At 39.0% G+C, this 22,669-nt stretch overlaps 5 protein-coding genes across 5 annotated transcripts; 3 read left to right on the forward strand and 2 right to left on the reverse strand.

Moving 5' to 3' along the window:
* Positions 1-3,575: 3,575 nt before the first annotated feature.
* Positions 3,576-5,341, forward strand: MELLADRAFT_109264 (uncharacterized protein; the record flags this gene model as incomplete). The annotated part of the gene is made up of 6 exons (XM_007413166.1): positions 3,576-3,615; positions 3,989-4,321; positions 4,416-4,630; positions 4,674-4,770; positions 4,835-5,084; positions 5,182-5,341. 6 exons carry the CDS (start codon positions 3,576-3,578, stop codon positions 5,339-5,341), a joined length of 1,095 nt encoding a protein of 364 aa, XP_007413228.1.
* Positions 5,342-9,186: 3,845 nt separating this feature from the next.
* Positions 9,187-9,699, reverse strand: MELLADRAFT_90164 (uncharacterized protein; the record flags this gene model as incomplete). The annotated part of the gene is made up of 1 exon (XM_007413241.1): positions 9,187-9,699. The coding sequence occupies one exon, from the start codon at positions 9,697-9,699 to the stop codon at positions 9,187-9,189; it is 513 nt and encodes a 170-aa protein (XP_007413303.1).
* A 4,411-nt stretch (positions 9,700-14,110) lies between these two features.
* MELLADRAFT_72556 (uncharacterized protein) lies at positions 14,111-15,436 on the forward strand (the record flags this gene model as incomplete). The annotated part of the gene is made up of 3 exons (XM_007413167.1): positions 14,111-14,455; positions 14,538-14,831; positions 14,936-15,436. 3 exons carry the CDS (start codon positions 14,135-14,137, stop codon positions 14,951-14,953), a joined length of 633 nt encoding a protein of 210 aa, XP_007413229.1.
* A 698-nt stretch (positions 15,437-16,134) lies between these two features.
* MELLADRAFT_109266 (uncharacterized protein) lies at positions 16,135-18,244 on the forward strand (the record flags this gene model as incomplete). Its single annotated transcript, XM_007413168.1, has 5 exons — positions 16,135-16,777; positions 16,862-16,930; positions 16,994-17,659; positions 17,729-18,117; positions 18,197-18,244. The coding sequence occupies 5 exons, from the start codon at positions 16,135-16,137 to the stop codon at positions 18,242-18,244; spliced, it is 1,815 nt and encodes a 604-aa protein (XP_007413230.1).
* A 1,541-nt stretch (positions 18,245-19,785) lies between these two features.
* Positions 19,786-21,505, reverse strand: MELLADRAFT_109267 (uncharacterized protein; the record flags this gene model as incomplete). Its single annotated transcript, XM_007413240.1, has 2 exons — positions 19,786-20,856; positions 20,933-21,505. 2 exons carry the CDS (start codon positions 21,503-21,505, stop codon positions 19,786-19,788), a joined length of 1,644 nt encoding a protein of 547 aa, XP_007413302.1.
* Between the last annotated feature and the right edge of the window lie 1,164 nt (positions 21,506-22,669).

Here is a 22,669-nt window from a genome sequence, read left to right on the forward strand (position 1 = left end):
CTTTAATGACTTCTTCAGGAAATACCTGGTTATCAATACAATTTGGTCAAAAACCCAAATCCAGAACTTGGGTGGTATATATACACCCCCCACAAGTCGCGACTTGTGGAGGTGTGTATAATCTAACACTAGAGTGGTATCTACACACCCCTGCAGGTTGCGACTTGTGGGGGAGTGTATACATACCACTCAAGTTCCCACACTCATCTTTTGGCTTATTTCCATCATTCACCTCAGGCTCAACCTCCTATTTTCACCAATCGAGTTCAATTTCTAAAGGTAAGTCATTTCTATTTTTGTATTTCTTTTAATTTTTTTCTCTTCTTTTGATTCTTCTACCTAAAATTAATCAACTTCGTCCTTCCTTTTACTTTCTTCACTTTATTTTGATTAAATTTCTTTTGTGCTTTCTAGATTGGTTGATTCATCTTTCTATTTTCTACTTTTTTGATTTTGTTTCATTCTTCTTTTCCTTGTTCTTTATGACTTGTCTAAATTCAATCTTTTTCAAATGAAATGTTCCAATGGTAAGTCATCTGATTCTTCTCTTCTGTGATTCCTTTCTTTACTAACTGTAGTGTCCTTTATGTTGTTAAATGTGTTTCCAGTTCTTTCTTAATTCAATTTTGATTTGAATGTTTCCAGTGAGCTTTAATTAGATCAACCCACTCAATCACTAGTTTGTTTTGTTTATTTTCTTTTGTAGGGTTAGGTAATCAATCAATCAATCAATGAATTTCATCTATTTTTTATATTTCCTTGCATCTTGTTCTTGTTGTTGTCATTGGAAACTTCAAATTTTTCTTTCTTGTAATGTTTGTTTAATTGGATAATTAACACTGAACCCTAATGTTCTAAAATGAAATTTAATCACACAGAAAGCATTTGAATATGAAAAATGGAAAATGATGTACAAAAATGAAAGATTGAGTTGTGAAAGATGATCAAGAAACAAAAAACATTTATGTTTGAAGGAAAGGTTAAAGGGAATATTGGTTATAATGTTGATGTAAGGTGCCATGAAATAGTAGTGAGTTGATTCAAATCATCTAATGATTTGATTACCACAATGGGTTGCTTGGGATTTCATGCCAAGATGTTGATGCAAATCAAACAGGATCAAATTGGAGACCTCAATTAATCAAGACTGAAGGAATTTTTCATGGAAAGCTTTTCATCCTTCAGAGGTTAATAAAAATTTCTGTACCCCAAGCTTATGCTTACTTTACCTGCTGTAGTTGAGCGCCTACATCTACCTCAGTACAAGAATTTTTGCAAAGAAATTATCAAGTTATATTGAAATTTAGTCAATACATCATCTAGACCTTCAATTTTTGAACAAATTGCAAATGTATCTTTATTGAATTGTGGCAGAATGTTAAAATCAGAAGCTAAGATGAGGTCAGGAGCCAATTAAACTGTCTCAAAAGGAATTAAGAGCATGGCTTGGTTCTTTAACTTCAGGACAAGATGAACCAAACGTCATTCAAAGATTAGTTATTACCAGGGTTGTGATCAAATGGACTGATAGTAGCTATTACATTTGTTTGTGAAGTATCAAAACAAGCAAGGAAGGTAAAACCTTTAGACTACTCACTCTTTGCAATATAATCTGTTTTGTAAAGCTTTCAGAATGCAGTACACCATACATAGAAAGTAACAAGAAGCCACCAGAAGATTTTGGAGGATAAAATTTCATTTTAAGCTGTAGTACTGACCTAGCTCAATGCAGATCTGCAGGTATATGCAGCCCATGCATATCCCCCACTCAAGCTGATTTTGAGGTCAATTTGATATTGAACTGACATTGATTTGAGATTGAACTGACATCAAATTGAGATGGATTGAGGTGAATGGAACTCACTGGCCTGCCAGTGACTAGTAAAATGACACTGTGGATTGGGTTCAAAACTGCCTCCACATTGATTATCAAGTGGTTTAGTTTTGATTCACTTGAGATGAAATTGAATGGTGCGCACCTTGATCTCTACCACATCAGATTCTCCAATCAAAGTATCTAGATTAGGGGATGCACAAGATTCTGAGATTGCATGATTGGGATGAGAGTCAATTATTGATTTGGATGTTCTAGCTTTGAGAGTTTCAATCAGACTGGATCTAGAGATGAGTACTGGTTTTGAGTGATTTATTGAAAGTGAATGCTCTGGAAGGCAAAGTACAGGTGGACTTGCAGTTTGAAGAGCCGTAACAGAGCAAGAAGGTGATAAGTTGGGTCGATCTTGTTTAGTTTGAGTGGCAAGAAAGGCATCTGGTGACTTTGATCAACTTAAATCAGGAGTTTGAAGGGCAGGATCTGGATCCTTTTGATCTTGAAGCCTAGTAGTAAACAGACCACTTTGAGTATGAGATAAAGGGTGAGGTGAATTGGGATTTGATAAGAATGGCGGTGATTCACCAAGAAACTGCCCGGTTTGATAATTGTGGGCTACATTGCCCACAAAAATTGCCCGCTGTACTGCCCGTTGGGGCCTCTGCTAGGGCAAAAAAGCTCGGTACTGCACAGGTATTCACGGGTATTACCCCCAAAAAAGGGGGCAACAGGTTTTTTGTTCCAGGGCGGTGAATGGTGGTTTCCTAAAAGAAGTGTATGGGTCCACCCTTCATCTTAATTAAAAACTCTTTGTAAGAGTCAATTAACTGCAGTCTGTCTGGATTAATCCAAACAGACCAGGTACTTTGCCCTCTCTTCCTTTTTTTCCTAATTCTAATTTGTAATTACTATTTACTTACAAATATCAACCCTTAGTGCGCATGTAATACTCCAAAAGAGTACCCTACCCTTACAGATTTTTTGAGAGTGTCTTTAGTGCTGTTGAGATCTGGACACCATTCATGTATACCAAGCTAATCAAACATTGCTTGAGTATAGATTGCAAAAAAATGTTGACAATACCACCACCAATGTTCACACAATCAGCTGTGGGTTCTTTCACTTCACATTGACCTACACAATCCTTGGCTGTTGTGCTTTTGAGTATGCCTTCTATTTCAGATGACCTTGAGAACCAAGATTTAAATTTGAGAAAATGTTTTGGAGGCTTTAGTATAGCAGACAATGATGTCAACCACCAAATAATTCAAATGGAGACATAGAAACAATTCTTAGAGAAAAAGAGTGGAATTCCAGTGGTACTTTATTGTTGAACTAGAATAAGATCTACCTGCCTTTGTTGGCTCAGATCTTTTGGGCCATTCTGTTCTGTTTAACTGGGCAGGATGTTGTTTGCATGGTTTTGGGGGAATGGTGGCTTGAATACAAGATGTTGATGCCATTGATTTTCTCTGAGGATTTGAAGACTGGGGAGGTGGCTTCTTGTTGGGAGGATGGCTGCATCTTTCAGGCTTGGAAGATATAGGGGCCTTGTTTGGGACCAAGCCTGTTGAAGCTCTTGGTGTCTTTTTCTCCTTGGTTGATTCAGGGCTCAATGAGACTGTGTTCTTGATCTTCCCACTTATATCTTGAAATTTGTTGAGAAGGTCTTTGTAAGCTTTCTCTCAGGCAGTAGCTTCATTTTGCATCTGTTCAAGCATCTTGTTTTGGGTGGCAATCTGTGATGGCTGAGTCTCAAAGCTCTTCAGGAGCATTGTTTGAAGGTCAGTGGGCGGTTGAATGCTGGTTGGTTTTGGGATTTTGTTTGGTTTTTGCGGATTTCTTGGTGTCTGGAGGTCATTTGGAGGATTTGTTTTGAAAGAAGATCATGTGGTGAATATGAAATTGAATGATCAAGTTCCAAACTCGACTTGAGAATGTCATGTTTCCCGGTCGAGATTGATTTCTGTGCTTTTCTGCGTCACCTCTTGGGGTTTGTTGTCTGTGACTGTCTGTGACTGTCTGTGACTGTCTGTGACTGTCTGTGAGCGATGTGTAGTATATCACATGTCACGCGCATGACAGACTATCCTTACCGCGAAGCCTTGATGGTGTGACTCAATGAGAACTTCGAAAGACCTATTCATCGCTCTTCAGCTTCAATCCTCAGGCTCAGTTTTGATTCAATGGAAGTCGCGCAGACCACCTCAGCTCAGGCTTCCGAAAGCAATGTAGGGGCAAGTTCGAATCTTGGGACCAGTCACCCAGCTCCAGGAACATTGGACACAGACACGATCATGAACGATCCAACCAGCGGTCCTTCTGACACGAACGTTGATGAGAAGACGAACGGTATGAACCCTGAAGGCTTAACAGAGGCGGATAACAAGGAGGGACTCACGAAGGAAGAGGATCTGGGAGATACTATTCCGGAAGATGCGACGGAGACTGTGTACCTGAATAACTTGAATGAGAAAGTGAAGATTCCTAGTGAGTCTTACTCATACGCATCGCCCGAATGATATGCGCAAATCAGCGAGGGAGACGCAAGATTCTGACAGAAAATCGTTCTTTACCGATCTAGTTTTGAAGCAAACGTTGAAAAACCTCCTGAAGAACTTCGGTCCCGTTTTAGATGTAGTGGCCCATCAATCAGTTCGAATGCGTGGTCAGGCCTTCGTTGCGTTCCCAGAACGTGAAATGGCTGCCAAAGCTGTAAAAGAAGTCAAGGGATTCCCGCTCTATGGCAAGCCTTATCGTACGCTCTTGCGACTCTTATACTACGCAACCTCAAGTTATGTTTTGACTGTCTTCAACTGATACGTCGACTGATCGACTTTAGGAAATTGCTTTTGCCCGAACACCCGCTGACGCTGTGGTCAAACGTAAGACGCCCGATGAATATGATACATTCAAGGAGGAACGTTTGACAAAGAAGAGTGAGTATCAAGCCTGTCTCCTGTAGCGTTTGATTACTAACAACAGTTAATTTCCATACTTTAGAACGATCTCGTCGAGAAAATCCATTGCGAAAGAAAGCTTTTGCTCAGAAAGAGGCAGCTCGGATCGCTGCTGAAAGTGCGATCGCTGCTGGAGGTGTTGCGCCTACCACTTCTGCGACAGCTGCTTCGACCAACTCAGGTCGGAGGATTGTTCAAATGCCAGACGAGTATCAACCACCGAACAAGATTCTCTTTGTACAAAACTTACCGGAAAACGCTGGAAAAGATGCTTTGGAGGTTTTATTCAAGCAGTTGAGTCGGCTTTCAGAGTTTTCCGGACTCCTTATATCTTAGATATGATGGTAAGGTGACGTATATTCTGACCTGAATGCCTCGATCTTTGACTAGGTATGCAAATTTGGTCGAAGTTCGTACCATTCCAGGGAGAGCAACCATTGCTTTCGTCGAATATACCGATGCGACCAGCTCCGGAGTTGCCAAGGATGCTCTACATAATTACAAGTTTGATGGGGAGCATAAGATCAAGGTCACATTTGCCAAGCAATGAAAACATCAACAATCGACCTGTACTATCAGCCCTTCACTCTTTCGTCGAGACTGAATCACAATGTATTTGCTGTATAAACTGAGTTTTTACTGCACCTGATCTCCGAAGGAAAACACTGGGGAAGCGATCAGGTACACCAAATAGGGATGACCCAACGACACTCAATCACTCCTTTTTACAAGCTGATGATGTGTCTTTTCACAAGTCTCGTGCACAACATTCTCTGAAAGCGAGCGCTCAGACAGCTCATGAAGGATGGCTGTAACCAGCCTGCTCATCAAATGTGGTTTCTAGCGTATCGAATGGGGCTAGACACATCACCGAAGTTACAAGTTGTCGATTTCTCTTTGTCAATAGATTTTCCTATTGCTAGCATAAATGACTATGTGAAATGAACTCTTTTTGCACCATAGCAAATCTTGCTTCACTCTCGGGGTTTTCCATGATGCTGTAGGTCTTAGGTGCAAAAGCCCTTTGCACCAGTCAACTGTGTTTGATCTTGAAGCCCGTACGGGTTGCGCATGAATAATATAACGCGAAACCCAGTGTACATGCAAATGCACATACTGGGATTTCCTCAAAGATCTCAAGTATCCTTTTTCTAGCGATTGTGATTCTGTGTCTTGCGACTCTGTATAAGACTTCTCCAGGTATAAGAGCAAGGGCATTTGGAGAGGAGGTGGGGCCGCTTCAGACCCAGGATTACACTTTAGAAGCCATCGATGCCGATGTTCTCCCAAAGTAGGACGTCCAGGCTCTTCGACTTCCGGAGGTTGCCCTCTGTTTGTTAGACTCCTCTATGGTTTAAGGTTCTGCGCACATTAACTCGTACTACATATGAGGCTTATATGAAGGGCCCAATTTTTTCTGGTATCTCATTTGCTGTATAGGGTCCTCAGCGCTGGAGCTCAAGCTTGCATGATCTTTATAAGTTCCGGGACACTTATCAGCAGCAGTTTCCTTCCAAAAATCATATCCTTCACCGCCTAATGTATTCCATGATGAACGAACAAATATGATGATGAATGCTTTCACAAAAATAAATCTATATAGTGAGGCCTCATGACGTAGATTATACTGAAAAGTTCGGATCTCAAGATAAGATGAAAGTGGTATAGGAGCAGTGAATTACGAAAAACATTCGATGTTATAGAAGTCTGCGAAGGATTTATAAAGTGTTTAAATAGATTGTAAAATAAGATAAAATTGTTAAAGAAAGAGTGAAATCCCGAAAATATCCAATCTTATAAAGTGTGACCCCAAGTCTGAGGCCTGAAAACTTCCATCCACTCTTCTGTGATACAAGTCATGGGGTGCTTCAGATGACATGTACTGATAAGCCTTCGTTCGGTTCATCTGATTCTGAATCTCTGTGAAAAACAAATGAAAGAAATATCAGTTAGGAGATATGTGGGGACCGATTTGAGATAGGGCCTCATACGTGGTTTTGGACACCCTTTCCAGCCAGTACACCAAGGAAAAAGCAACAACAAAAGCTCCAACAACCGCAACAGGTACAAAAACTGGTAGCAACCAGGGTGGATAACCTTTAGGAGTGGCTTGCTTAGGCTTTTCAATTTCTTTGACATCCATGTTTTGTACTGGTGGTGGTGCATACACGACTTGTGCAATTTTTCTATGTCGAAGGCTGTTAGCGGATTGAGGCCCAAAATCCTTTTCTGCCTGCGCTTGAATTTGGGCTGCCTCTGCCATCTTTTGATTGTATTGTTGAGTGGTAAGTGGGTAGACCACATCGCTTGATCCGAAAGCTGATTGGCCAGCTAATTCAGCGTGTTTAGTGGAGCTAGCAACATCAAGTTGAGGGATTATAGAACCAGAAGCAGTGTGATCCATCAACATATTGAGGCCAAGGAAAATCTGACCGAATTTCATCTTCAGGTGGCTGTTAAATATGTAGGTAGATATCAGTATCAGCAACAGTAATACTTCATGAAGACTTCGACCGATATCAAAACTGAGAAATCAAAGAAGGGAAGGGGAGTGAAAGTTTACTGAGACAAATAAACTACAGGGATAGGAGATTGTCATATCTTTGGATCAACTGGATGCAACTGGATACAGGTTCCTGGGAATTTGTGAAGCAAAAAATATATTGAAGATTTAAGGTTACATCTCTCATGACTCTCTACATGACCAGTGGAATGCTCTTGGTGTATGGCACAGAGATAGCAAAACAGAACAGAATATGAGACAGATCAAAAGCACCCACCAGCAAAGATTCTTGTACCTTCAATGACTATGAATCGACTAAGACCTTGAAGCAGGAAAAGCCGTAAAAGGATGTATTACTGACTGGTGAGAGGTCAAAAGGAAAGGAATCAGGCGAGTTCAGGCCTAGAGAACATCTTCCTAAGTGTGGAATCAGTGACCTCTATAATCGTGAAAATATTCATAAAAGCTTGACCAAGTTTGCCCGCAAAACTCGAGCAAATTGGCGGGGAATTGGCGACAAGCTTTTCTAAACTGACTGTAACTCTCTCTCCTCGAGCAGGTCTGAAGCCACTGAAACATTGTTCTCAAGGTAAAGCAAAAGACAGCTTTTACTTCACGCACACATATAAATTGATTATAGTTGATCTCATACTTTTAATGTGAAAGTACAAAATCAATCTGACCTTTCTTCAGTTTTTGATTTAAGATCGGCTGCTTAAACTTTATACGAATTTCAATGTCAATATTCTTCTAGCACTTTTCATCAACCTCAACACGTCTCACCCTCCCGTTGTTCTTGCTGTTTCATGAACCAAGTTTTCACCGCAGGTCTCCAAGGTAAAACGTTAGAAATAACCCAATGAGACTCGATTTCTGCTCCTGTAAGCTGATAATTCAGCTTTTCACAAGGCCGGCGCACGCCGTTTTCTGGAAGCGATCGCACAGGCGACTTAAGCAGCATATATGTGACCACCTTATTCATCAAATGCGCCCTCTGGCGTATTGAATGGGGGGGAGACATCCCAGAAGGCACAAGTTGCTGATCACTATTTGCTTATAAGGTTCCTACTGTTAGCATTATTCAATGCGTGAATCAAATTCTTTGTGCACCATAGCAAATATTGCTTCGATATATATGTGTTGGTTGTCTATGCTGGGGAATTTAGGTGCAAAAGCACTCCAAATGACCATGGTTTTTTTGGCTTTGAAGCCTCTTTGAATTTTAAGCCAACGAAATATTGTGAAGCCCAGTAACTTGGGTATCTTTAAAGATATCAAGCATCCTTTTGGGTGCTTGTGATCTTGCGTGCTGTGGCTCTGTGTACTATTCAACCAGAGTTTCCTTACAAAAATCATCTCCCTCTACCGCACCATACAATGTGATGAACTATTATAGATGATGATGTACGCTGTGAGAATATGTGGCAAGGGCTTACAACATGAATTGTCATGAAAAGATGAGATTTCAAGTTATGATGAAATTGGTATACAAGGAGTGAATTACCAAAAAAACATTGAATCTTATAGAGCTTTGACAGAGCAGAATATATTGAAACTTTTGAACCACAAAATAAGATGAAATTGGTACAGAAGGAGTGAGTTACCAAAAACATTCAAACTGACAAAGCAGACAAAACTAAATCTTGAATCTCAAAACAAGATGAAGATGGTGAAGAAAGAATCACTTACCAAAGATAATTCAAGCTTATAAGGTTTTGTGGTAGAAGATTGGGGGTTTGGAAGTTGTCATATTCCCCTTTTTTGATTCAAGTCTTCCATTTTCTTGGGGTGTCTCAGTTTACTTGCCAACACGTGCAACTTCCACATCTCTTTCCATTGCCCTGAAAAGAAAATTGAAAGAAATTTTAGTTGAGATATTTGTGATGATAAATTCAAGATGGGGTCTCGTACGCCTTCTCTGTGGCAGATTCTTTATCCTCAAAGCAATCTAATACATGCCACATATAGACAGGTCCTAAGATTGCTACCAAAAATCCTACTATACATAATGGCACTACGACCTTGAGATTGTCAAAGCCATGGCTCTTGGAGTCTGTCGGAGCGGCATTTGAAATTTGTGTCATTTGTTCTGGAGTTGACGGTACAGATCCTGGTGGTCCATTAACGTACTGCAACTCCTGCATCTTCCTATCACGATGGATGGGATAAGATGGAGGACCATAAGTCTTCTCTGCCATTGCTTTAACTTGGGCTGCCTCTTCCAGCTTCTGATTGTATTGTTGAGTGGTAGCTGGGTAGACCACACCGTTTGATCCAGAAGCTACTTGGCTGGCTATTTTACTTGGGTTGGCGGAGGCGGACATATCAAGTTGAGGGATGAGAGGACTAGAAGTAGTGTGGTCCATCAACATATTGATGGTCACAAAGATCTGTCGGAATCTCATCTTGGAGAGACTGTTAAATATATAGAGATGAATGTCAGCACCTAACCTGGATGATCTATAAAACCTCTGACCAAGATGATAGATCAGGAATCAAGTACAGGAAAGGCATGAAAGGTTTACTGAGATAAATAAACTATAGAGGGATTGACAGGACACTATTATCTTTTTGGATCAGCAGTGATAGATAGGGTATATCATAGTCCTGAGAAAATCCTCAGGACAAGAATATCAGGGGTTTCAGGCAATTTTATATATAATGACTGCCTAACAAATGAAAGACTCTTGATGTATAGTAGAGCGATAGGCAGAAAGAGAAGAATCATAGCAAAGATCAAAAAATTACCCACCAAAGAGACTGTTTGTTGCTGGAACTGATATATATATGGATCCCACTATTTATCGCCCCCTCGGCTGATATCCGGAGCCCCCCGGGTTTTCACCAAAACCCGCGTGACCCGATCACACCCGACTGTTTTTAGCCTATATTTCGCACAGTCGGACCTTGAGGGCTCCCTTAAGCGGGCAAAACTTCTCATATGCGCCCTTAATTTACTTTTTTGATGCCCCCTCACCCATGATGGGGCAACAAAGATCACTGAAACAAATGAAAGGGCTTCAAAGTTCTTTTGTGCCCAGACCGGCCCCATGACTGCACGGACATTGGGCCCCTTGACTCTCATGAAAGTAGTGCATACGCATATACACATGTAGGAGGTGACAGGTCCCCTCTCCCCTATCTCGAACTCTTTTCCCATGTCGGAGTTTACTTTTTCCCTGTTCCCTCTTTGCACTGATCACATCTCCAAACTTCAAACCGACACCAACAACCTTGAACCACTTCATACACATGCCAACAACCTCTGACTCTCTTGAATCACGCTCATCAACTTACCATGATAAGTTACACTATCACAACAACAATCGCACGCCTTCATTCCAATAGCCTTGTAGCAACAACCTTAAAATTTGAGAATCAAAACATGGAAAAAGAAGGATTGCAGCAATGAAGATTCAAGATTGATCAACACCTATGTGACATCAAGTCTTTTCACAGAGAATGGAGTGTATCTGTTGGATTTGGGATGAGTAGCATGAAAATCTAACTCACATTTATAGACACAAGAAACCAGTTTGATAAGATTCGAAAATATCTGTGCAATCCCGCTAGATCAAATCTCAAGAAGGCCTTTTGAACGAGACGGCTTGAAAGCAAAACCCACAACTTGATGATCCTGAAGTTGAAGTTCTTGATCATTAATCAATCAAAGCTCTTGAACCGTATGGTGTTCAATCTTGTCTCGCTCACCAATCAACTTGCGATGAAAAAATCTGGTTTGTCAAACAGTTTCATTTGTATATATCACCAAATCATTGCTTATACTGATATTCTGCACTTGTTTTTCAGGAATATGATATCAATCTCAAGGGCCCAGCTGAATGAGTCATCAAATTTACTCATACAAGACAGATGTCAGCTTGAAAACGTTTCTTGATATATTCTTTTTTGATTCGGACAGTCTCAATTTGAACTCAAAGGAGTAGAGTTGAGCTAACATATTCAAGGCGACAACGATCTCCTTTTTTTGCTTCATATCTCTTTACTCCAGTCAATAGGATCTGTCATCTACCTATGCATCATTTTATGTTGTATGACCAATATCCTTGTATGAAACCCCTATGTCTATCTATGCTGTTAATTTAAGATATCTTCATGCCAATGCATACGGTCTTGTGTGCTTATCGAGCTCAGCTCATCGCACTATCATCAAAGTGACAATGGCTCAGTCTTGTACTTTGCTCACTTCAGATAGTTCCTTTAAGGTTAAGGGTATGCCGGGTACATGCAAAAGAGTAAATTCTTCGAGCAACAATGGAGGATAACGGAGATGAAATAAATAATGTGGGAGCCCCAATAGGGAGCCCCTCTTTCTAAAAAGGGGCGCCTGATTTGTTTGTAGCCTGGTGTCCGACCCGAGAGGGGGCGCCGGATACCGCTCCGAGGGCTCTAAATAGTGGGGTCCATATATATAAGTAGAGCTGTAGATTAACTAAAAATCTTAGGTAGTAGTAAGATAGTATCAATAACTGATAAGAAACCAAAAGGGAAGGGATCAAACGAGTTCAGGCCTTGAGGTTATAAAGAGCTTGTAATTCGCACACGCAGAGATTGATGATAGTTGATCTCAAACGTTTGCTGGACGTGCAATTACAAAAGTTACCTGACTTTTCATCATTTTTTGATTTGAGATTGAATGCTGATAACTACATACAGCCATTCCGATATTGCTTGTCGCTCCGTTTTGAAAAAGAAAAGTTGAAACCTAAGTTTTTACTCGATAAAACTTCAAACTCAGCTGTAATTCAAGGCAATACAGCCAAACTTCAGGTTTTAACCGGTTAAAACTTAGGTTTCGAGCTCACAAACTTTTTCTTTTCAAAAAGGTGCGACAAGCAATATCGGAATGGCTGTATATTCAATTTGTAGAAAAAATCAATGTAAATATGATCCTAGCACCTTTCATCAAGCTCCAAACATGTCAGCATTAGATGTAAGCGTATGTATAAATCATATTTCTTGAAAAGTTTCATTTTGAAGAAGTGTTACAATCTTTTATCATGTCGATGGGAACTGGGAACTGGGAAAATGTTGTAGTGTACAGGAGTATTCTGGGATGAAGAATGAGATTGTGGAGTGTGACATTTGAAAGTGAATGTGATTGTGATGTGAAAGTTGAAAGAGAAAAGAGTCAAAGGTTGAGAAGTTCTTACATAATCAGTGAGGTCTTGACCACTCCAACAACATGAATGAACAAGCTCAGCAAGAAAAAGAAAAAGAAAAAGAACTATCACCATCTCATCATCTCATTAACTTATCATCTCAAGCTTCAAATCAGATTCCATTCTCTTCATCATCAAATCAAACTCAAAATGTACAATCTTCAATCCAATCTATCAATCAAAGGAATTCATTATTATTTGATTATACTTCAAATGAACATCAACTTCATTCAACCGATTCTTCTCATCAGAATCATAGCAGACGACCTTCTACTCAAAGTTTCTTTGGAAATCCATCTTCTCCTGTACCTTCAATGAGTTATTCAAGTCAAATTATCAATTCACCTACTCCTTTACTTCATCAACATCATCAACGTCAACCTTCAAATCAAAGTACCATTCAATCTCATTTGACTCATTCTTCAATCAAAACTACTCCGACTTCTCCTGCTTCTTCTAATGGTACTCGAAAAACTATCGTTCCAAGTGGTAGAGCAAAAGTTAACACACTCCCTCGTACGTTTTCTCCTTTTTGACTTTCTTATCCTTTCATTATACTTATTTTTTGAGTTTCGGTTGGGGTTTAGCTTGGGCAAAGAGTAATGAAGATGATGATGAATTATTTGAATCGACATCAAATCGATCTACAATCCATCACATTTCATCCACCAATACATTTACATCTAAACCAGAATCAAGTTCAACATCTTCATCATCACAACCACAATCACAAGCAACAAGAAATAAAAAATTATTATCAAGACCTTCTTGTTCGACTACACTCGTTGCATCAGATTCACCTGGAGGATTCTTTAGATGTAATTCACCTTCGTTTACTGATCTTTCATCTGATTTATCCATCACACCTAAAAAACCACATCCTCGAGTGAAACCTAAACCGTTTAGGATTCCTTCTTCAATTTCACCTTGTCATACTAAAGGTAAAGAAAGTTTGGTAGGACCTCATGAGTTTTTTAAAGACCCGTCAGGTTTAGATAAGCTGGAAATGAATGCGATGAATGTGAAGAAACGTCCGACTTTGTTACGTTCGATTTCTCAAGATGATATGTTTAGTCCTAGAACGAATCCTGAATTACTGAACAATCGACAAAACTCCCTAGGAGCAGAAGGGACAGGTTTGAATGGACAAATGAATCGGATGCATACTGGAAGACTTACTTCTTCGATTGATATCAGTCCTGTGATCCAACGTTTCAAATCATATGGAGTGACTAAAAAACGAAAATTAACAGATGAAGGAGTACCTACCGATTCGAATGAACCTGAACCTAATCAAACTAATAACTTACAATCAACTGGTGATGATAGATGGTGGCAATTTACCTTACCCACCAAGTATAGAAAAAAAGTAGAATCATATATCCAAAGAGGAGGAGTGAATATCGGAGGAGTCAACCAATGGACATCTATGACACCTAGTACACCTAAACAAATGATTGAAGTTAGGAACGATCAAGATTCAAGTATGACTGGAGGCATCGATTCGAATTATACGTCTCATCATGCTCAAACTCCTGGTTGGAACACGCCTTGGCAACCGTTCTCGAGACCTCATCATGGAATCCCATTTGAAGATCCATTCAACGATTACAGAGCACATCAAGGAGATTTCCCATTATCTGCCTTCTCAAGAAAGATGTCGACCACTTATATCCAAGGTTCATCAACCAATGGATTACCTACTAATCATTCAACTGGATTGTATCCTCAAATTGAAGAACATCAAGATCCTAAAAAAAGAAAGATTGTCTATTATTTATTAAACCATCCAACGGCTCCTTTCATCTTACGAATCTTTAATTTTATTTTTATTTCTGTTAGTTTGGCTCTTTGTGTGAAGATTAGAAAAGTAGAAGAACGACTTGGGTTGAGTGGTTTGATTGGTAATTCAACGATTTATATTATTGTCATTGCTCCTTGTAGTATGTTACATATCCTTTTTTCGATTTATTTTGAAGTAAGTGATCTTTTGATGTTTCGATTTAAGTCTTCCGACTTTTTGATTGATTGATTGATTTTTTTTGGTCGGTTTTTAATAGTATTTTGGTGCACCAATAGGAATCTGGAGTGTTAGTTGGAAAATGTTTCATACTTTATCAGAATTAGTTTCGATTTCATTATGGTCAGCAGCTTTAGCGATCTCCTTCGATAACGGTCTAACATCCGATTTAGGTTGTATTACTGGAATTGAAGATCATCAGTTCTTTCAAAAAGACCGACAGAAACTCATTCATGTTTGTGAACTTCAAGCTGGTTTGGTTTGTTTGATCTTTTTGGGTTTGGCTTCTTATTCTTTAGTATTGGTGGTTAGTTTGTTTAGGATCTTTAATAAGGTTAGTCATCCTTTCTTGCTTTTTTGGGGTTTCTTTTTTGTTATGTTGGATTCCGTAATTGGGTATTGGTTTAAAGTTTATTGAACTGGTTTTTTTCTTTTTAGGTTTCTAGGAAAGCTTAAAATCGATTTATTTAGATTACTTTATTTTTATTTTACATAACCAATTGACAATTTTAATTTCTTTAGGTCTTTTTTTTATTTTTATTTTTTGGTCCTTTTGATCTTCATCTTGCATTCTTATGGTTTTTTTTCTACTCTACACATCTATTTATTAAGACTTCATCTATCATCATCACAAATTTATGAAACCTTTTTGATCATTTTTTTATTATTATTAGATTTCTTTTACTTTTGAAATTAATTTATCAATGCATTTGTTCTGTAAATGATAGGTTATTTGTTTGCATTTGGTTTGTTTTTCGGGAGGGGACGGAAAGTAGATGGGGTTTTCTTTGGTTTAACTTGTATAATTTTGATTTATATCTCTTTATTTTTGATCTTTGCATGGTACTTTTTTTTCTTTTTTTTTGAAGTTTTCGATATTTCTTATGAAAGTTTTTTTTTTGGAATTATGAATCATTTGATTATATTGATTTGGTTTACAGATAGTTTTAGTGATGAGGTTTTTTATATCAAAAGGTTTAAATGGTGTATATATGCAGTCTGCATCTTACTTTTTCATTCTAGACAATGTTGGATGTGTGTACGTAGTGCTTAATGAGGGTTTAGTAGGAGCATCACTTTAAGTGATGTAATAGAAATTAGATTTTGCGTAGACTATCGAACACTATGATCGGGATGTCCCAGCAAATACTTGTTATGTACTCGCTTTGATACCACAATGGACGGAGACATTGAGGTTTTGTACCGCTGCGGTCACCTGAACACCCATCATCGCCTGGAAACAAAGCTGCGTATTCGCAGGACGTTGGACTTTTCGGAGCGGTACGAGTCACATCTTGTGTACAGACGTGTGATTCAGGCGTAGTTTCGCCATTTCTCTTCATGATTGATAGCAAGATATTTACTGAAAGCATTTGAGTGAAACAGAATCAAGGGTTTATGAATATCTTATAACATCAGAAAAACTTCAAATTCGTTTGTCAGATCGAATCTTTATCACTCACCCAGGTTTTATTCTGAGGATCTTTTGGTGGTCTGCGGTTCTGGTAGACATTTCAAGATAGGTGAAAGAACATTTCAGAGTGATTGGAATCCGGATCCTCAGCATTTATACTTCAACAATAGATCAAAAACATACCAAGTCATCCATACTTCAATACATTGATTAGCTCAAGAAGATGATCTCGAGATGGGTTATTTCACTTTATATAATTTTGAAGATCGTTCCTTCATTAGTTTCTTCGCCTGTCGGTCTTGGTGACGAAGAACTCAAGCCACTTGTGAACAATCCACATTTTTCACAAATGAGCCAGGATTTCGATTGCTTGATTATTGAAGATGGTGAGGGTTCAACTTCTACGATGACCAAGCAAGGTTCTAAAAAAAGAATTTTAACTCAAAACTTATGGAAGAAAAAATCAAAGAAATCAAAAACAGAAGTTGGAGCACAATTACCTACTGGAAGTAAAAAGACATGGTTAATGTATTGTCAAGTTGCTCATACTGTTTTTTTTCAACAAGAAGAGAGTTCTCGTGGACCTCAGCTTAAAGAATTTGTGAATGAAGTCTTGAGATTAGGACATGATTTTGATATGAATTCGAAACATAGTGAAGCTATCACAATTCAAAAACGAAGAGTTATTAATCTAGCCACTGATTTATTGGATGGTGAAGGATTGCATACAGCGTCAAGGTTATGGGTTATTGGAATACTTTCATATCTTGCACCTAAAGATGAGGTAGACAACAAGAAATTCGATCCCACTGATCTGGATAGTCTTATTCCTTCCCGGGCAGAATTAGAGTCGGATATCTTTCATGGTGAAGCTCAGCCAAAAAAATTCATATCTTCTTCCGAAATTTGGGAACTGATGCTTGATCCTTGAAATGTTTGATGGTTTAAAGGTCCGCGACTTGCGAGCTTTATTCAAAAGGTGTTGGTATATGGCAGCAGGGATTCTATATCAGCCAATGGTGAGAGAAATGTTCCTCTGTTTGTTTTTTCAATTCTGGCTGCTTACATTATTTTCGAAATAGCAATGTGGGAGGGAATCGAAAGAGCATCAACTCTGTTATCAATCAAAAAGTATATCAAAACGTATACGACGAACCCCAAACTCGACTACTTAGCCCATCTTATCCCGTATTTTATCAAGCTAGGAACTCCTTTCGGAAAAGAAGAAGTCTCAACAATCTTAGAACACCTATTTCTGTATATCGAACAATTGATGGATGGAAGTGGTACACACATGCAAAAGAGGATCAGCTTTCACCTACTTCTTCATATGGAACGACATGATGGTTTAAGCAGGGTGGAAATCAGAAGCTTTGTTCAAAGAAATGAAGCTTATGCTGAAACATTTCGTAGACTTTATATTGATCTTTTGCATAAAAAGGTTCCTGAACTCGATACAGTGGTCTGGACTCTTAGTGCAAAGAAAGAATTAAAAGTTCAACAAGTCTACGCCATTCTGCAGAGCTTATGCTCACCTAACCTTTTATTGACTGATAAAGGAAACTTATTCAGAGTCTTGAATTTAACATGTGTCATGTATCCTAACGTAAGGGAAATTGTGAATAGATACCTCAATGAACACCACGAAAGTACAACACTTATTTTTCAGATGTTGAGGATATTCTATACTAACTTGGAACCCAAAAATGAAAATCCAAAGGATCTTAAAGATGACATTGAGGAAAAAGGTAAATCCAAAGACATTTTTTAAAATTGAGATAGTATATTGATATAAAGTGTGATTTGAATGAAAACAGGATTACAACTTGTTATGCCACAAATCAGGAAACTTCTAGAGGACCAACTAATTTCAAAAGGAGTAATTGATGGTCACATTGTGCAAGATCTTTCCAAACTAACAAGAATGGATCTCAGATCAAGGCAAATCCCATTATCAAATCTAATTATGCGTATGTTTGGCCCTCTGAAACTGATGGAAAAAGATTCAGATGAACTACCGACTTCAGATCCAAAAGTTGAATATATTTTACACCTCATTACAATTAAAAATAATGATAAGAATTTAAGTTTATGTCTTTATACTAAAGATGAACCGGTTTTTCAAAACCTTTTATCAACTGTTTGTCAATCAATAAAAATTCATACATATACACAATTTGATAAATTTCTTCAAGATCTTGAGCTGGTTAGTAACCAAGTTCATTGTTTATTTTATTTATCAATGGGTATCATAAAACTGACCAACATTGATTTGATTTGTTTAGAAAATCTCTATACTTTTGACAAGTTTAACTTTAGGTTTTAAGAATTGAAATCATAGTGATCAATTTTTTGAAGACCTATTGTTGATTGTTGGATTGGTAAATTCTTTTGGGAAAAATTAAAATAAAATTTTAGCATTGTAAAAAAATGAAATTGTGCTTCAAATCTTTGAGTTTTTGTGTTCATATGTTCTGATGTCTACTTCCTATAAATGATCTTTGTTTCATCTTAGAAGACTCTTTCATGTTTTAGTTTCTCATATCTGATTCTTTCAAAGATTGTATCTTGTTTTAATCATATTTTATTTTCAAAAGATACATAGCTTCATAGAAAACTTCCCAACAGTTACAAACTCAAAAACTGTTGTATGTTACCAATGATATTGGTGTTTTTTATAGTGGTGTTAAGGTGCAGTTTGTATCACATATTACACCAAGTGGAAGCCCACTGTGAGGTTACTAGTAATTTGAGCAATCACTGCAAATTGGTTACCACATAACAAGAGTATTGCTATTTCCTCATTTCTCAGCCCATCTTCCCAGTGATAATCCATCCAAGTTGAACTATTGACTACCGTGCCAGTTCAGGCCTTGTTATCAAGAACATGCTCTTGTACTTTGAACTCTACACCAAACTTATATCTCACAAGGATGTCCAGTGATTTTGCTGACATGCATCTCCCAGGTCCATATTCTTTTCAAAGTCACTTTTAAGCTTATGCCTCTTTATTTGTTATTATATTGGATAAAATCTTGCTTGGTTGAAATGAGAAGTTGTAAGTGATTACTCTAGATGGGAAAAATACTCCAATTCCACCATATATCTTTAAATGCGCTTTACAAACATCCTGAAAATTGAAACAGAAATGTATTGGAGGTTTCCCAAACTACAAAATTATTCTCACCATTTGGCCTGTAAGTATGTGTTCTTTGTGCAAGTCTGAAAACTCTCTTTGATTGTGAATTCACTACCTCACTACGCAGACAAATCATCCCAAGTACTTTCTAGACTGGATACCAAAAATCAGTCATACCATCATCTTTCTCAACTTTAGGTCTCCAAAGGGCAATCCTGAGAATATTGTATGAGTTGCAGTAAACAGTTTGCAGAAAGAAATAAGGGAGGAGCAATTCAACAAAGAACTAAATAATCTTGAATTTAAGACAAACTTGTGAAATCTGAGGTTTGTCTTGATGGTCCATATTGGTTTTACATTTTGAGAACTCTGTATAAGTGTTTTAGCCTGCCTGAACGTTGATAAGTCACACATAATTGAATACCAGGAGTTTGTCCCACTTTCATGGTCTTTGATGCTTAAGAAATCTGGAGAGATCGAGTTGATGCACAATTTTGAAGCAGTGATCAAGAAGAGTACAATTATCATATATAGAATGAAAAGGAGAAGGTTAAGTAGCAAAGTTTAATCTAACATGTGTTCATTAACTCAGGTTTGACAGTACTTACACAAAAAAGGCAACTTGAGTATCGGAAAAGTCATCTCATGTGAAACTCCTAATGGACATTAATGAATCTTGGATCGGAAAATACAAAACTCTGTCATAAGACCTCGAATTTGCTCACAAAATTCAAATCAACTAGCTGCGAGCGCGCGTAAGACCGAGTTCACATCGTATTTTTTGCAAAATGTTCCCACCGAAACTAATCGATCGTTCCATTCTTGATATTGAACTTGAGACAGCCTTGAAAGGTGGTAAATGCACGCATTCAGTTCCTTGAGATGAGGCCAGGTAGCTTTCCATAGGATTGCCTCCAGGGACCTGCAATGTTCTAATGTCGTACAGTGCCATTCAAGATTGAGTAAAGTTTTACATTCTCGAAAGCTGAGCAGAGAACGAGGCTCGCGAGTAGAAAGCTCCAGGGTGGTTAGAAATGGAAACCCTAGATGACTTGGAGGATCCCAGGTAGAGTCGATTTCAAAGCTGTTATCATCTTGCTCGTTGGTGTTAAGCTTGAGTGTGGTCAGGTAAGGTGAAATGTGGTGGATGATCCTGAGTGCCGAACTGAATGATAATTGACGACATCTACTAAGTTCAAGATATGTGATTGTCCTTGGCCAATCATGGAGGCACCATTTTTCATCTATATCTTCATTGGAGAACAATTCCAGTCGTGATAGAAATTGAAGTTTGGATAGATTGAATCCCAAGGACGCATCACCAACTTTTTGGGAATCTCCAGATGATGTAGGTACCCAGATTGCAAGCGACTTGAGCAATGGTAGACTACCAACAACTTTCGCCGGAAAGTCTGTCATCATTGTTGTGTTGTGTCTACCATCTAATTCCAGGTTCTGGAGTTGTTTAAGACTTGATAAGAGTGGAACTAGATCTGATAGGAAAGCATTTGTTCTACCCACGTCTTCATTGTCTTCGTCATATTCATAACGAAGATCCAGCGTAGAAATGTTTGGGCACCGAATGATCAAATCTCTTACATTCTGTGGTGAGATTGGCTGAGGGACATGTTCGTCCTCAAGTATTAGATTATCGTAAAAGGGGTCATAGCTGAATTCGCCAGGAGGTTTCTTGCAGTTGTCGGAGAGTGTGAGTGCTAGAGAACGAACATGAGAACCTCGTTTGAGGAGGATATCTCCTGTCCATAGATCTATTGGCGCTGGTAGGCTAGAAGGGAGCTCTAGTTTCTGAAGAGCATGACGAGCGTTTGAACACGATTAGAAATTTTTGCTACCTTAAACCGTCAATCTGCAGATGACTCACTCGCCATAGCCATGGTTCACAACGTCTGTATATCTCACGCGAAGTCAGCGAAAAGGTTTGAAAAGTATTCAAGATTGGTGAATTTCGGTGCAAGTAGGTCGTATATCGCTCTCGATGACCTAGATAGTCACTGATAATCACCTGGCCTGATTGCTTTTGGGATGTTATTTGCGATTCTTCGAACTTAGCCAGGAAATCAAGCGCTTCAAGTATGTTGTTAAAGACTTCGATCGGTAGATCCATGAGACCTACAGCATGCGATTTGTTTCGCAGTCCCTTGTCTCCGATATCTTCTTCAACTCTATCAAATGGAATTTTACCCTTTCCGTGAACATGGGATTCGGGTATTTGGCTGACAGATGCGCAAGAGTCAATAGGGCTTTCTGATAGACCGAGTTGAAGAAAGATCCCAAGGATTGATTGTTTGGACCAAATGAAACCTTCCGAGTCAAGTTCATCGAAACGCTTCCGAATAAAATCGAGATGCTGGTTCACTGGCTTGGTCTCCTCGTGAAATTTAGAGACGATCTCGTGCCAGAGCGCAAGCTGAGCTGTGAAACAAGAGGATGTCATCTTGGTAGACGTGCAATTGCTGGCCGTATCTTCAAGGAAATCAAACTAGAGGAGAGAGCTGAGAAGCTATATGTAATTGAGGTATAGATCAATGCCAGACAACTTGACGGTTCAATCAAGACGAGCCTATCCCCTCAAACTTCGTGTTGAGCAGGCGAAATCAAGACTCTTGTAGTGTATCCAAAACAACAAACAATGGGCCAAGAGTCAGGTTGTGAGCGCGCCGCGGCGCGCCAAGGCGTCAAAGAAATCCCCAAAATTGGGCTCGGCGCGCCTTACCAAACATCGCACCGGATCTTTGGTGTTGATCTACGTCCTGTCACCAATATTGGAGACCTGGGTCCTTGCTGTGAGCTTTGAAGACAGCTCTTTTTGGCTTTTCTCTCCTCCAAAAGGTAAGTTTGTGGTGGTAGATGGCTCTAGCAATACAAACGTAGACTACATGACAATTTACAAACACCATTTTGGTTGTCTACAATTTTTTTGTGAGAAAACGCGCCGGGCGCGCCAAGTGGCGCCTCGGCGCGCCTACAAAATTAACAGCGCGCCCACAACCTGAGCCAAGAGACTGGAAATGATGAGGATGACGTAAAGTTTGAAAGCAAGCGGAGGAGGCACATATCCAAATTGGAATTTACACTGACACTTGTCACTGGCCAGTGGCGGTCACGGTCACAGTCACGGTCACGGTCCATCGGATACATCGGCCCAAAATCTTGCTTCAACAGTCAAGGATCGCCACCAATTATGGTTCTCAAACCTGTGCAAAAATTTGTGCAAGTTTTCTACAAGAATTCTTTTGACATCTTGCACAGAAGTTGTACAAAACTTGCAGACTTTTATGTACAGTACCCTCCAAGTGGTTTATGTAATCACTCAAGTTCTGCAGCGGCACCGGGGCTTTTTCTATGCGCAGAAATCTTGTCACATCACTGCTGACTATTGAATCATCCGCTCCTCAATCTTTCCAAGCATGAAGACTCGTACCTTGACATATTCCAAGAGAGGAAGAATTATTGGAATGCCGAGGCTGGGGCTGCAGCAACAAAGATAGCAACACACCTTGGCCATCCCAGAAGAACTGTTTATACAATCATCTCTACATTCAAAAAGCATAACAAATTATCAGCATCAAAAGCTCCTGGGCAGAAGCCAAAATTTTCA

Source organism: Melampsora larici-populina, assembly GCF_000204055.1.
Source record: "Melampsora larici-populina 98AG31 unplaced genomic scaffold MELLAscaffold_35, whole genome shotgun sequence".
Classification (NCBI taxonomy): Eukaryota; Fungi; Basidiomycota; class Pucciniomycetes; order Pucciniales; family Melampsoraceae; genus Melampsora; species Melampsora laricis-populina.